Below are 16,090 nucleotides of genomic sequence, written 5' to 3'. Positions count from 1 at the left end.
ATAACTTGGTCCAAACTGTTAATTATCAGAAATGGGTTGTGCAAGGTAATCCTCAGTTTTAAATATTATTCAAGGAAAAGCCACATACAGTAATCTCATTTACGTGCAATTGTCAAATTATCTTTTTCACAGTAAGTGAAAAGCACTTACTCTTGCTTGTGCTTTAGAAAGGTTCCTCACAGACTTTAAATACTGTGTGACCAGACAGAAAAAAATATTTTCCTTTACAGTAACTAAACAAGTCTCGTTGGAGGATGACTGAATTTCATCCTAAACTCAAGGAGGTACTTCAATCTGAATATACTCCTCCCCAGAGAAGTATAGGTTTTAAAAGGAAACCTATATACAAATCTATAATATTTTCCATTATTGGACTGGCTGTTATATTATATAAGAGAGAAACAGAGAAAAAGCCTCATCTACATTTGAAAGATAGAAACTTGGCTTTTTCTTACTTCTTATTCCTTCCCTCTAATCTTCATAAGCAAGCAGTTTGCCTTGGTAAGGAAAGAAATCCATGTAAGGAAGCTGTATTTCACTTGATTTGCACTGATGGTCATTTCAGTGCAAGTGGCAGACAGCTCAGCAGTTCCTGTGTGCACAGAGGCCTCGGGGAGGGACAGGTAAAGCCTCTCCTGCAACACTTCCCTGTTGACCAGGGAACTGCTGACCAGTCAAAGGTTAAACAGACGCCATCTATCTCTGCCTGTCTGGATAGTCTAATTCAGAAGCTGAAAGGAGCTGTGATGAAGAGACACCTCTTGAGACAAGCTTTTAATCCAAAAAAACTCATGGCATACATCAAGATGGAGGGAGACTCCAAAATCCTAAAGGTTTAAGAAACGTTTTAGGTTCAAGTTTAAGGAATCATATATATACTAAACCCTTGAGTAGCACATACCATGTTTAGTATCACATACTTGGACCTTCTAAACACCACATTCTAACAGCAATAAGAAGCTCTTAAAGCCTGCATTGCACATGCTATGTCCACATATGTCCATTCTGTAACACAAACATATACTAGATCAGAAATCCAGGCAAAACCTTCCTTGAATTTACTTTCTAACATCATTTTGGTCAGCTTTAAGTTCTGAAACTGCCAGGAAAATGCTAGGGTGTTCTTAGGCTGAGAGATTTCACTGGTATCAGTTCTTTGAAGATAGGCTACCAAAAGGTTTCTGGGTGACTGTTTTGTTGTTGGTGTTGATATATAACACCCTGGGTACTTCAGCTCAACTTCACTGCAGCTTTCAGAAGGTAAGAAATTTATTAATACTAATAAAGCACAGTTGCCTTCTCCCTCTCCTCACAGTTACCTGCCAAGTATGCTCTAAAGGAATACAAATCTCACATTATAAATTTTTGTACTTTTGTGTGTTTTCCAATATTTTATGAATAAACTCAGTAAACAATTAGGATTACACTGCATGATAATTACTAGTGGAGGTAATTTTGACCATACTTGATTTACTCATTACCTGCTTTACTTGTGAAAACCTGAAGGTTCAAAGATTTAGATGCAACATCTTGATCTTGACAGTAATCATATCCAAAATTCACAAGTCTATGAGCAAATAAAGATCACTAAGTAAAGCACTTCATCCACAGAGATTTATCACAACAAAAAGATCACCAGAACAGTCACTATATAACCAAAATATACTAATTAAATTATAATCAAATATTCTGCAATACAAGTTAAATTGGGCTTTAACCAATTTGCTCAATGCTCTTAGAAACAAGAATTCCAAGACTGCACACTGTTATCCACCAATTTTGAACATACCTGACAACTTCATATTCACTCACCAACCATTCCTATACTTTGAAGTGAAAGCAAGTTGTCATGACATACTGGAAATCCAAATACTTGTGACACCTAATAACTCACAGGTTTTGCAGACTAATTGTACAGCCCATGTCTGTAAAGCTACATTTTAATGTGCAATCAGGACACTACCTTCAGTGGAAATACTTGAAAAGGAAAGCTCAAAATCACACTCACATGGAACTTGTTATACCGTGACATTTTCAGTCTCATGCTGCCTGTGTTTTAATGGTTTTACATATTTTTAAATCTACAAGGCCTACTTTCACCCTGCAAAACATGCAGCACAAGATTATAGTCAGTCTGCTTCATTTTTTTTGTTGCTGGGTGGCTTTTTTGTCTGGTTGTATTTTCTTTCAGGAAGTATTTTGATCCTGTAGGGATTTTCCCTTTGGTCTTCTGCAGTAATTTTGAAAACCAATAAAATAAAGTAAAATACAGCACTGAAGCTCTTACAAGAGGTGTGCTCTTTCAGCACCAACTGTAAGAGGACACAACCTGTATGTGCAGGAGCACCACACTGAGCCTTGTGCACAGCACTGAGACATTCCGTGACCGCAGCTGGGGCAGGGTGCAACTAAACCACCTTCAGCTATTGATACCTGGCCTAACAGCTCTGGCCTCCCTTTTTATTCACAAAAATAAATAGGCCCTTTTGGAATGTAAAGATAGATGAGGATTATGACAGGGTAAAACCAGCCTGAATAGTTTTTTCCCTCAGTTAAAAGGGAGCCCTCAGGAGACAAGCTCAGATGCAGTCATGAGAATCAGACAAATCTTTGTCTTTGGAAGTGCAGCCTGCTGGAAGGAGCATGCTGGAGGAAAACAGAGTACAGGCAGTGTCTTCACAGGCCATAAAAAGGTGCTACTGGTTTGCTTAACTGCCCAATAAAACAGCAATTAAAAATGCAGAGCTTCCCTTGACAGATATTTTGACATCACCATTAAATGGGTGACCAAGGTTAAAGCAAATTAATTTAAATAGGTTTAGCATAATCAGAAAGTTTAACCCATAGCTAGCTCTTCAGACAAATAATTTTTTTAAATGGCACTAAGAAGCAGTCAAGGATTAAATTACTTTTTACAGTTGGCCCTGATGAGAATAAGAACTGGAGGTCTGGACACAGTTTTCATGTTATTCTCATGTTCCAGTGCCATGTAGGCAACTGCAAACAAAGATACTGTGGTTTGGACAAATTTTACTTAGGTTTGTAAAATGTTACCACGTATATTGAAAGGAAAGCAAACCAAAACATTAAAAAAACCAACTTACTTTAATTGTGTGTCATTTACAGCAATATCCAGGTGTGATTCCAGCTGTTAAACAAAAAGGAAAACAAACCTGTTCTTTACAGAGGTCAATATACTATGTTTAGCATTTCAGACCAGTAAAATGTGTCATAGTCACATTTCACCAAATTCAACATTTTAACAAGTTTATTTATCCTCCTTACAGTCATGTCAAAAACCCCCATAAAACAGATTCTTTTTTAAAAGGAGAAAATAAAAGCCACTGGGACAAAGGTATAGTAACAATCATGTTGTAATTTTTATGTTGCTTTTCGTATTTTGGCTGCAACAAATGTTCCTGTCTCACTCAAACTGACACAAAATCACATGGTTTCTTTCTCTAGTGCACTTGATAAGCCTGCTTTTTCAATAAGTGAGTATAAGTTCAGTATAGTGTCATGAATGTCACTTACTGCCTTCTAGGTGAAGAAAAGTGCAATTCCACTAAAGTACCTTACTGTGGGAAAAATCTGAATCTGACTGAATATATTCTTGACAAGAAAATAATGCAAAAAACCCCCAAGAAACTCCAGTTTTCCTCTGAAAAAGTTTCAACAATGAAAAAGACAAACAGATCTCTACACCAGTACAATTACATTCCACTGAAAACCATTTATAATAAAATACTCATAACTTACTATTGAGTTAAAATTTTCCTCAGGATAAAACTGGACACACCTTAAAGTACTCTTTGATTCCTGGAATTAAAAAGGATGTGTTTTGTAAGTAAGAAAGGATATTATACAGACTGAGAAGTGACTGGATACTCAGCACTATTCTTCACACTCAACCTGCTTTGCTAACAGATATGCAGAAGTTAGGGGACAAAAGAATTTAAAAACCACATATAACCCCTTACAATAGCACTATGACATGCTTCCTTCCTGTCCCAGATCATTATCTGCCAATCATATATAATTGCGTGGGCTCTCACTTAAGCACAGCAATACATGTCTCACACATTTTAGAAGGTTAAAAAAATGTTTTTCATATCTACCTATATGGTAAAAAGAATTGCATCTTACTTTGGTCAGTTCAAAAAAGTATCTCAGAAACAAAAACATAAATACATTTCTCCATCACAGTTCCCTTCCTGTTATTTCCTAACATTCATTCTCTTCGTGGCTAAGAAGAATAAAGAAAAATCTTGTTTTTATTCATAGAGAATGCATCAAGTGCAAATATCCCTCAGAAAAAATAAAAAATCCAAACCCTGAGAGTTTCAGAGCTTCTTACCAACAACCTGTCCTCATTTGGTCACCCAGTAAGTCTGCACACAATATACTTTCTAGATGTGAATTCTCCAGAAGAGAGGCATTATACTCACAGCAGTTTTGGATAGATTTAGATACTTTTGAATAAAAGACCTTTCTAAAGCAAGAAAAAAAAATTACCAAGCCCACCTTTTATGTAGAAAGCACTAAGACCACCAGTCTTCTTGCCACATACTAACCACAACAGCAGCTACGGCAAGTTTGGCTTTTGCTTGAAGTTATTTGAGGCAAGAACAAGAAAGACCATCCTAAGGAAAACAAACCCCCACTTGCTACTCCACACCCTTAAAACTTCCCTGTCACTAGGCAGGCAGGAGCAAAACTGCAAGAATGACTTTCAGCTCACCTTTGGAACAATGTAGAAGAGTCTCTGCTCCATCATATCCCACTGTGCCCAAACGAGGTCATCTACAACTTTGGCTCTTGGAAGCTGACCTGACTTTTGAATCACCTACAAGGAAAGAATAAAAATATTAGAAGGCATCAAATAAGGTTTTGCAACAATTATGCACAGTCTGTACTTTAAAGAGAAAAGCAGTGAGAGAACACACACAAATAGCTTGAAAGGAACAGGCTCCTGTCAGCAGCATGAAGTCCACCTTTGTTGTGTGCAAGGTGCTCAGTTTAAAGAGATCAGAAGCACAGTTTTCAGAGTACACCTACTAACAAAACTTTTCTTCAGTCTTCCTTGCTTGCAAGAAATTCACCACTCAAACTGCTCAAAGTGAACAAAGAATAGCAGAGGCACCCTTCCTCAGAGAGGATGGAAATACCACAGTCAGTTCAGAACCAGCTACATTAACTTCAGAAGGGAGAAGTGACAGCTCCAAAAGAGATTTCTATCCAAAGCCTCAGCCATGTGAGAGAGAGGGCTGGAGTAGAGAAAAGGCTAGAACTGTGGAAAACTCTTGGGATTGTATACATGCACACTTGCATGATACAGGGAGCTTTCATGGCAACCAAAACAAATCTGTTTGTCAGAAGGACATGACACCAATCTGTTTTGTGTAATCACAAAACTTAAGTCTTTACTCCACTACTGTAGTCTAGAATATAAAATGCATCTGCTTGAAGGGTCATGAAAAACTGAGAAAACCATGAAAGACTGAAAGGACAAAAATCAGGTCCTTAACTTTTCCTTCAAAGCCTGCATTCACCTCCATAACACAAAACATTGGCTTTCATGACACAATCATTACAATATTAGACAAGTGCTCATTAACAATAAGTCTTTCAAGGAGAATATCCACAATTTTTTTGAAAACAAATTAATGTTATAAACAGAAAAAGAAAGAGGGGAAACAGATATTGGAACATTCACTGTACTCGAACTCTATCTAAGTTTTACATCTTCTGCTCATTTTTCTTTTTAAGTGAATCCTCTACTGAGTTCACACAGACTCATAATAGACAAGGTTAGGAAGGCAACTCTGAAAATATTTTAAATGGTTGCAAATATTTAAAATAGTTTTAAAATGAATAAATATAATAATTTTTACTCCCAACTTCTAACACACTGAAGCACTCAGCAAAACATAACAAGCCCAGTAAAATAAAAAAATTTCCTCATAGATTACAAGGTGTAAAGTTTTTCAATCAGCTTTGTGGTTACCTGCATAAGTTGCCATAGTAATCATGCTTTCTTTAATAAACTTTGTGTTGCCCAAGTATATAACTAAAAAAAAATTTCAAAACTTTCAGCTAAATTAATTAAAGTAAAACAAAAACCCTCAAACCCAAAGATTTTTGAATCTTACCACTTTGTGTTCTTCTGCAACAACATGAATGTCATATTGTTCAATATCTTTAAAATAAAATTTTTTAAAAATTATTACAAACATTTTTTAATGCTTTTAAACAGAGCACCCATGAAGAGAAAGAGTCTGCAGAGCTGCATGTCCATGTCCAAGACCATCCCTGACCTGTTTCACTTCCTGCCATGAACACCCCTCACAGTCCTGTCCCACACAAAACTCCTGGAAGTTGTCCACAGCTGGCCTGCATGAGAAATGCAACATTCACCCAGCAGATGTTGTGTTTCTGATTTAGCTCTGTCCACCTAAGGCCACCTTCCCAAGGTTGGTGTCTAGCTCAGGGAAGATGGGCCTCTCCAAGGGGATGGAAATAAGACGGAAAAACCCAGTCTTTTCCAAGTGTCCATCTTTATCCATTCCCTGCCATTAGATTAGGCTGAACATGCAATGTTAGCTGAATCCAAGGAACTATTGCTCTATTCTTGTCCCACTTCCCATGTTAAATGAAATCTTTCAGTCAATTAATTTGCTCTGGATTTATATAGGCAGCTATAAGGAGTCTATTTTAGCTTTTTTAGAAATAAAGATAACTGATGAATGCAAGAGCTAACCAACTAATTGTAGAAAAGATGGCCATTCTGTTAATATTGAAAAAAAAATCTGGTAAAAAATTATACAGTTTTTGAAAGACCTTTGGAATACCTAGAATAACTCACACCCTTCTTTTTCCTGGTTTTTTTCCCCAATAAAAGTCTACCAAAAATACAATCTATAATAATCTTGAGATAAAAGAATTACAATGTACTTTGAAAATATTAACTCACATTTATCTTCTGAAACTAGCAAGAGACGACTTTCTCTAGAAGCATTTCTGCCTTCAACTGGATAAAGAAACTGTACAGAAAATTTCACAAAAGTAAGTAAAAAAGCAAAGACGTTCAGAACATTTATCTAAAATGTTTTGGGGTTTTTTTTAAGCTGGATATTTATGTATTTTTAATTTAATCAGACACATTAATGATATTTAATTAATAAAAATAGCTATTATTACATACTAATAGTCACCAGTCACTATAACTGCAAAATTGGAAGACTGAAGAGAAATAAAAAAACAGCCCTCATGTTGGAGAAATAGTCTATACCAAACATTTTATCAAGTTTCATTTTATGACATTTTTTTATTTCTCTGAAGAAACAGGGGACATTATCTCTGTAACAGTTGCAAGTCAACATGATATCTCTTCTGCACTAAATCATGTTTTCTCTCTAGCACAGCAGATTAAAGAGGCTTATCTTCAGATTAGTTGGATACTTTACCTGTACTCGAACACAGCTGTCCACAGCCTTTAGGACTCTCACATTATTAATGGGATGAATTTCAATTAGCAAGGTTAAATACTTGGACACTGCAAAAGGAAAATGTTTTAGATAATATTCTTTTATGTAAGCAAGTTTATTTTCTAAACAGAAATACCTGAGAAAGAAAGCAAAAAGGTACAATATTTCAAACAGTATTAAAAAATCCACGTGCAGTACCTGACTGTAAGAGCTGACTTGCTCTTTCTTCCTCTGTATATTGACAGAAGCTGACTGCTGTGGGAGGAGAAAACACCAACACAACCACAGTCAGTGTGCATATTTGACAGTAATCTTACCAAACATCCTTGAAGAATGAGCATCACAATTCTTTTACCAAAAACATGTATGTTAAAGGAACACAAGAAGCTCTTCTAGATGTAGCAGGTATGCACAAATGCAGGAGGAGAAAGTGAAAAAAGGGGCAGTGTGTCTTAGATGTTTTAATAAAACAGCAATATTGTCACAGCTGTGTCTTTATGTTGTTACCTACATTAGATGATGGATCCACAGAAATTCATAAACTGCTATGGGCAATACATAGGTCAAAATACATTTAAGTAATTCTAAACCCAAATGTACACCGTGCTAAACTAAATCTTTACCAAAAAAAAAATCTAATGATAAAGCACATATTTACCCAATAAGGTCCTTTCATTGTTGATCGAACAGCTGATTATGTGCAGATTCTTCTCAAACATATAGAGGTGCTACAGAGAAACACAGTAATGTTAATAACTCTGCTTTTTCAAACTCCACAAAGGAAACCATCTAATTACTTAGGAAAACGCTGCTGTCCCACAGTTTTTATCTTTAAGCCATATCTTTTCATGCCCAGAAGAACCACATTTCAGGTTTGAATTGTAACAGTTCTCCTTTTTCTCTTTTTTTTTAGTGGTTCTTTTGAGCTCTGTGTTGCCACTGGAGCAGCACAGCAGACCTCTTTATAAATATAAAATTTCACTTATTTCATGCAATTATGGGGACACCTTCAAAAACTTATCATGATTTTACTTACTGAATTGAAATGTGTTCAGTTTTAGAATAAAATAATCTCTTAAAACAGTATCACCAAACAGACCAAGAATGCACATATTAAAAAACCTCCAAATATTTACTTCTTGGCACACGTGTGCAATATGAAGAGGAGTGGAAAGGACTTGTTGTTTAAAAGGTTGTTTAGAAATGAAGATTGCAGACATGATGCTTTACTACTCTCAAGCCTTTCAGACGTTCTGCAATGTGGTACATTCTAACACTACTGAGAATCATCCCAATACCTTCTCCAGTATCTTTTCTGTTTCCAACAAGGATACACTCCTTAAGGACATAACATACTGTGTTGCAAAGCATCAAAATCTGAAACATTACAGTACTGTCATCACCAGAGAGAAACCTGGTATTGCTCTCACCTCGTTTTGTTTTGTTTGAAGATCATACAATCCAATGTGAGTGTTTCTCTGATTTCCCTGTGGATGGAAACAAATTATCACTAGCAATATAAATACACACAAAGTTAAACACTTTTTTTCCTACCTCCCTGTTCTCTCTGCCCCTTGACACACATCCTCACACACTTTCCTGTCCTATATATAAACAGGCAGTTAATTATCTAATTCCAAGAAAGCAAATTCTAATTCCAAGAGAACAAATATTTATTTTTTCCTTTTAGAGCTAACACATGGGATAAAGCTGAAATGTGGCCAATCCACAGCCCACAAGCCATTGCATAAACCTAATGCCTCTCTCTCACTTTGCTTCTAAACTGGTTTTAGTTACAGGCAATAGGGCCAGGAAGAGAGACGTCTGTACAATCAGCAGGGATGCTCTGGCCCTTGGAGATTTAAGGCTGGAATTCCAAACCTCACCAACTTGGTGGGTCAAAAGGGACCACAGAACCATCGAACATCACCAAAAATCAGCTCCCAGTGATCTGGCTGCAGCCTGGAAAAAGGATTTCACTGCATTAGGAAGTGATTGTTTGAAGGCTAAGTGTTTTAAAAGCTCACCATTAGCCTTCTGCCTTTGAAGAGTAAGATAACATATATCCTTTCTAGCTTATTGATAAATAATGTATGATTATTTTATTTGGGGCACTTACAAATGTTTGGGACTACAAATCAGAACTTTACCACTTCTTAATTTTTACCATACATTAAATTTTCCAAATATATTTTTTAAAAATTCTGCTTTTCAGCATATACTGGATAGCAAATCAAACTGATGTGTATTAATGTACTCTGGGTAGAGGCACTAAATTGTAAACTACTGAAATTAAATCCAGCCACACAGGCTTCTACTTCCACAGTGAGCTTCATTGTTTTTAACAATTGCTTAGGGGAAGAGGGGAGAGATCTGTGGTTATTTACAAATTTATGGCATCTTGCTTTGTGAAGTTGAAACAAAAGCCTGAGAATTTGCTTCCTAAGGGGTCTGTTTCTGAATGTGTCATTATTGTTGTGGCAATGACAAAAGTCTTTGACTTCTGATTTAAAAAAGGAAAACAAAATGTCTTTATATTAAGACACAGGCTCTAGGTCTCCTAATTTAGGATTAAGCAAGTGCTTTCACAAACAACTTTTTTTTTTTCAAGTGTGTTTGAAATGTTAACACCATCTTACTTAGATACTGAAAAATACACTTCACAAGACTGGTAACAGAACTACATCAATGACCATGACTATGCATAAACTAGATCACTTCTTTTCATGTGCACTCTGAAGACTCTTGCATTACCTTGCAAATAGAATTCACTTCTGTTAAAAATATCTTCCTTTACATTAACTATTAATTTCACAGAATATGGACACCATCAAAACCACAGTACAACATAATACTCTACAATAAGCTTGAAAATAAAACTCAGTCTCCACCTTCCCCTGGCTTCACACAGAATACACCTGACTGTCACTCACTTAAAAGACAAAGCTTGTTTTCTATTTGTATCCATTAGGAAACAAGCCAGGCCAGCTCAGTCTAGTTTACATCCTCCACACCACACACCTCCTCCCAAAGCACAGGCTACAAGTGGCCAGTTCCCTAAGCTCCACCAACTGCTTTGACCAGATCCCTACAGACTACAGTGGGAGCTAAACACCCAGCATGCAGGCAGACACCTCCATTCAGACATGTGAACCTTGAGCTACAACTCATCCCTTGTGCCAGCTGCAAGAGCCTGAAGAGCACACAAGGCAGTCAGACTGTCAGAGACCCAAAAAAAGCTTAGTGTGAGATTCCACAGGTGCTAGAAAGCAGCAACACCATACACAAGAGTACCAGATCTCCTGCTGAGCTCCATGGTTATTTGTATTAAGGCTTCTAGAGTCTTAAGCAATGAAAAGAACCCAAAATTTGACAAACTCTTTAGAATTGTTTTTATGGTTATTATTGTCTTGTACAAACTCCCCTCCCTATGCTTGTACTAAAGGAAACATCCACCCACAGTGAAAGTTAAAGCCTTGATGAAGGCCTCACCTCTTCCCTTAACCCTAGGGTAGCTGGAGAGTTTTAGCATTGTTGAGCCAGAGAGGAATGAAAAGCACCCCTACTCTACTGGAGTTCATTTCATATCTGTACTCCTCAAGAACCAAGATCCCCCAGGATCCAGCTGGATCTATGGACTTCTCTGAGCTGCACAGCTTGTCTCATCAAAGGAACAATGAGAAGAAGACAAAGTCTCACTTTCTAAAACCACTAGAAAACCCACTTGGAAGTAAAAATAAAACATGTACCATGGAGAACAGAATTCTATGTTAAGAAGCCAGCTCTAGATGCTTCAAGACATCAAATAAACAGGGGTCACTTCAGACTACTTGCAATAAAGTGTTATAGGTGAATCTTAAAGAAAGGTATATGCAGAACAGTGCTAGACAAATGGTATCTTAAGACATTTTAGCAGGAGAAAACATTTAACCAAAGCACTGAACATGAATTTAATAGCTAGGCTCCACTAAGAAATTGAGGGTGAAATTGTGTTTATGAAGTGTTTTAAAGAAATTGCATTTCATTCATGGGGAGATTCTGGGCCAGCAAAAAATCATGGGCAAAACCCCTGTAGACTTAATCAGGTGAGTGCTTTACTCTCCATTTCATCACTCTTAACCTTTGACTGAAGTGGAGATGGGTATTTTCCCACTGTCCAACCCCCCCAGGCTGTAATCAGCTGTGTTTTCATGTTCTAACACTTAAAAAAAAAATTAAACTACAAGAAACTTAATTAGATTCACATATACTATTATTCTCAACTACATTTTTATTAAATTCCAAGGTGGACTTACCTTCCAGGTATAAATAACTTTTCCATTTCTTTCAACATTTACAACATAGAGTGCTGATGAATTCTCAGAAGTGTCTGAAATAAGAAGTATAAAAAGACACAGGATTTTCATTTTAGCTGGTTTTTATGCACACTTTAAGCAAATATGCTAAATACATTTTTACTTGTAAATACTTATTTGCATATGCCAAAATTACTCCTTTCTGGAAAAAGAGGGAGTACTTGTTACACCATGATTTAAATCTGATAAACTTCAACACAGATAGTTAAGGGACTTCAAAACATGCAAGAAAAAATTATATTTGTAAACACCTACCTCTTCATTATAATTATGTTTCTAATTACCACTACCTTTTGTTATGAAAATGGAATGCGCTTTTTCAAAGAATAAAAAAACCAAACCAAACCAAAATTAGCCCCTTGCATTTATTCTCTATACACAACATGGGGTTCAGACAGTTAAGCCATACTCCAGTCCTCTGGGCACTACAGGAAGAGAGAACTAGCCTGAGGAAAATATCATTTTTTCACACCTGCCCCTTCAGCATCTCAAAGGAAAGCCTGAAAATAAACTACATCTTTAGACATTAGTTCTACAACACCAACACCAGCACTCCTGTGTCATTCTTAGCTCATCCTCCTCCTCCAAAAAGAAATAAATAAAGAAAAAACCCCACCAAAATCCAAAGAACCACAAGATTAAATATCATACAGGGAGATATACAACCTACCTACAAGTACGGGGGACTAAACAATGCAGGGCACAAAATTATATGGGATGCAAATGAAAGTACTGTTAAAATAGAAACAAACAAGCAGGAAGCTAAGATGGACACATAAAGAGAAGAGCATATCTAGACAAAGCAGTACAAATTAAAAACAAAACCACCAGAAAAAAAGGATAAAATATAGTACTCAAGGTGAGAAAAATGCATGCTTTCCGGACGCTGCTTTTATGTCTTCTCATCACTGCAGCCATCAAAAATGTGTTTATCTGCGATAATATTTTTACTAGAAGTGGAAATTTTGCCCTTAGCAAGGTTGAAGCTGTATGATTGGTCTCAATTTTCTAATAAAGGTGGGCTGTTCAGTAAGCATCAACATAAAGAACTCTCCTCAACCCTCTGCAAGCATTTAGTCAAGTCTGACACCATTTACTTGGCAGTTATCACAAAGTGTTGATAGAAGGAAGACACTTAGTGAAACTTAGTTTAACGAGCCTGATACTATAAACTGGCTTGTACAGCCTGCAGTGATAATTTTAAAAAAAACTGTTTTCAAGTATTATCAGAAGAAAGTAAATTTTCCATTTGGTTGTGGGAGGGCAATGAAAACCCTTCCTGTACATTGAGCAACACATCACTTTCTATTGGTTTCAGGTCACTCAAAATACGCTATAAAACCACTACATTAGGGCTAGATGGTGACAGCTGGGAGAGTTTAAGGTAACAATATACTCTCTTTTTTTTTTTTATCTGAAGGTTCCTGGAACTTAACAACCACCTCAAACTTTCAAGATGAGTACTATGGTCTCCACATTTTCTCATGCAATACTTCCTCAGTACAGAATTTTAGTAGAGAATCTCCATGTCATTGGATTTACCTATCACCTGACACAGACATCTTAAAGGTGCTGAAAAAGTTCTGTGTCAGAAAAGAGTTTCTCTTCTCTAGAGAACAGTCAGTGGGAATACGGAGGCAAAGAAGTGGCAATGGTCTCTGCCCTTGGAAACTCCTGCAGTAAAATCCTGCACACAGAATTAGAACTTCTTCCTTATGCCCACAGCTGAGAGCAGCAGATGAAGGGCTGCAAAAGACCCAACCCAGCCTGCCTGCCCAGCACAGAGCTTTTACCAACACAATCAGGAGAATGCAGAGTTTGATTTCCTGAAGACCATTCTATGCAGCTCATACCAATTTAAGTGGAATAAAGAGAACAAGGCTGGTTCACTTTGCCTGCCACTCCCTTCCTATCATCACAGCTACTCCCAGCTCTCATGCAATTAGCAGTTCTCACATGCTATCAAGTGCTTTCAAGTCCTTAGGAAAGAAAATAATAAATATGAATGAGTAACATCTGAAAATACTGACACAAAGTACCATGACTCCTAAAAATTACTTGCTTTCTGTGATTAGATATTTCTTTGATGTTTAAATTAATCTTTTCAAATCCCTACCTCCCACCTTCACATTCTTAATATGACAGAATTGCATGAGGGGGAAGAAGTAACTACACACAGATAAGTTAAAGCACAATACAGCAGTGCTGGTATTTGATCAGATGCACCCTCCAAACTAGATTCTTATGTTTCTGTGTTACCAGGGACATTACTGAATGAAGAATTCATTATATTTCAGAAGACTTAATATAATTTCCTCCTTCCCAAACACAAGTCAGTGCCTTTTTGTGACCCTTTTGCCATTAACAAGTTCACTGGTGAACTGAAAAATCCATAGATTAATCAATTATACATGGAGAATTTCAGAGTTTTACCTCAGATCCCTTCAGGATACCTTTCAATAATTGTTCTGTAAACATAGAAAATGTGAAGTACTTTTTCAGATTTTTTTTAATGATGGCTTGCTAAACAATTATCTTCTTCTCCAAGCTGATACTTTCTGGTTTGTCACCAAACAAAATCTTCTGAGCTTATTTGATAACAGCCTCTCAACGCAGCAAGCAAGTTAAGTATTGTAAGTAAAAGCAAGTGAAGGCGTTTCAAGTTCATCACACTTGCATATTGATGGTATTTCTACTGAAGCAACAACTTTTACTGCATTACAATTTCATTACAACAAGGTTTTCATCAGTTTCTGAAAAGCAGAACTGAGCCAGCTGCTGTGCGGATGAATAACAAGCAAAAAGCCACAGTGCCAAGAATACGGGAGGTCACTTTTTTCCAACCACTACCGCGGGCGCTCGCTGCCCGGCGATCGCGCGGTGCTGTGACAGCTGACGCCGCATCTAATTTTAAACCAGCACGCGTTTGCCAGGCACACCGAAGCGCTCAGGCTGTGGGGCTTTTCCTCCCAGAAAGGGGAGTAGCGTGGGAGAGAGAGTAATGCTAACACTTTTTATTTCTTTTTTTTTTGGTGGGGCGGGGGGGGGGGGGGTGAGAGAGGAGAGGAGAAGAAAAAGAGAAAGCCCCAAACGTGCGAAGAAGCAGGAAGAAGAAACAAGCTGTGGAGTGTAGCAGAAGTGTAGAAGTGTTTTCGGCTTGTTAGAAATTCCTTGAGGACAGCGAACTTGGCCGCCTCGAGTCCCCCGGCTCCCGAGGGTCGCTCCCCTCGAGCCCCGGCCGAGGGGGGCCCGGGGGCCGCTCCCCCGCCGCCATCCCCGGGCCCCCGCGGCCGGAGCTCCCGCTGCGCCCCTGCCCGGGGGTCTCTCGGGGACCCGCACCCGGGGGCCTCGCCGCAGCCCGGCCTCCGCGGGAGGGAGGGCACGGAGGCGGCCGGAGAGAGGGAGGGACGGCCGGCCGGAGGGATGGGGCTCTCCTCGGCCTCCCGGAGCGTTACCTAGAGCCGCGGCGCAGCCCCGCTCCGCCAGCCAGGGCAGCACGTCCCTCCGCAGCTGGAACTCGGGCGCCAGGCGCAGCAGCATAGCCCCGGCCCTGCCCGCCGCCGCTCCGGCTCGGCTGCCCTCAGCCCGCCCCCTGAGGGGGGGCACGGCCCTCGGGGGTTCCGGCGGCTCCCGGCCCGCTCCCGGCGCCGCCGGCCCTTCCGCTTCCTCACGCCGCGGCCGCACAGCGCCTCCGAGCCTCCGCGGCAGGCCGCCTCCCTGCCGGGGCCCGCCGGACTCGAGGGCTCTCGTTTTCCCCGTGGAGCAGGCGCGCAGGCTCCTCCTCAGGCCGGCTGGAAGAATCACAGAATCACAAAATAGTCTGTGATGGAAGGGACACACAAACATGAAAAGAGTCCAGCTCCTGGCCCGGAGCAGGTCAGCCTCAAGAATCACACCACGTGCTTGAGAGGGTTGTCCAAACGCTTCTTGGTGCTGTGACCGCTTCCCAGGAGAGCCTGTTCCACTGTCTCTCCATCTTCTGTGTGAAGAACGTTTTCCTAATACCCAACCTACACTTCCTCTGGCACAGCTCCAGGCCATTCCCTCCTGTTACTGGTCCCCAGAGAGAAGAAGGAGCGATCCTTTAGGAAGCTTCACCTCGGAGTGACTCCAGGTGCCTCAGACAGCAGCCTGTCAGGGAGGGCTGGAGTTGAGCTTCAGTCACTTGGTGTTCACAAACCAGGCGGCCCCATGATGAGTTGCCCTGCTCGTGATCCCTCAGGAAGCATTAGTTGTTTTCCAGAACTT

At 39.2% G+C, this 16,090-nt stretch overlaps 1 protein-coding gene across 7 annotated transcripts in view; it reads right to left on the bottom strand.

Moving 5' to 3' along the window:
* Positions 1 to 15,883, bottom strand: part of GSAP (gamma-secretase activating protein) — a 44,320-nt gene extending 28,437 nt beyond the window's left edge. The window contains exons 1-12 of one of the 7 annotated variants that reach the window (XM_064421923.1): positions 15,298 to 15,883; positions 11,783 to 11,856; positions 8,918 to 8,974; positions 8,146 to 8,215; positions 7,686 to 7,742; positions 7,467 to 7,555; positions 6,974 to 7,043; positions 6,153 to 6,199; positions 4,742 to 4,846; positions 3,760 to 3,819; positions 3,105 to 3,148; positions 1,482 to 1,567 (exon numbers count right to left, since the gene is read on the bottom strand). In XM_064421923.1, the coding sequence (XP_064277993.1) occupies positions 1,482 to 1,567; positions 3,105 to 3,148; positions 3,760 to 3,819; positions 4,742 to 4,846; positions 6,153 to 6,199; positions 6,974 to 7,043; positions 7,467 to 7,555; positions 7,686 to 7,742; positions 8,146 to 8,215; positions 8,918 to 8,974; positions 11,783 to 11,856; positions 15,298 to 15,883 (1,345 nt within the window). Of the gene's footprint in view, positions 1 to 1,481; positions 1,568 to 3,104; positions 3,149 to 3,759; positions 3,820 to 4,741; positions 4,847 to 6,152; positions 6,200 to 6,973; positions 7,044 to 7,466; positions 7,556 to 7,685; positions 7,743 to 8,145; positions 8,216 to 8,917; positions 8,975 to 10,781; positions 10,803 to 11,782; positions 11,857 to 13,384; positions 13,554 to 13,635; positions 13,900 to 14,275; positions 14,697 to 15,297 lie in introns of those variants that run through there. The other 6 variants (XM_064421924.1, XM_064421926.1, XM_064421925.1 and 3 more) reach the window with 6 other exon arrangements.
* Positions 15,884 to 16,090: the final 207 nt, after the last annotated feature.

The sequence above is a fragment of the Passer domesticus genome, chromosome 5 (assembly GCF_036417665.1).
Source record: "Passer domesticus isolate bPasDom1 chromosome 5, bPasDom1.hap1, whole genome shotgun sequence".
Taxonomy (NCBI): Eukaryota; Metazoa; Chordata; class Aves; order Passeriformes; family Passeridae; genus Passer; species Passer domesticus.
This window is presented reverse-complemented; position numbering and strand designations above follow the sequence as displayed.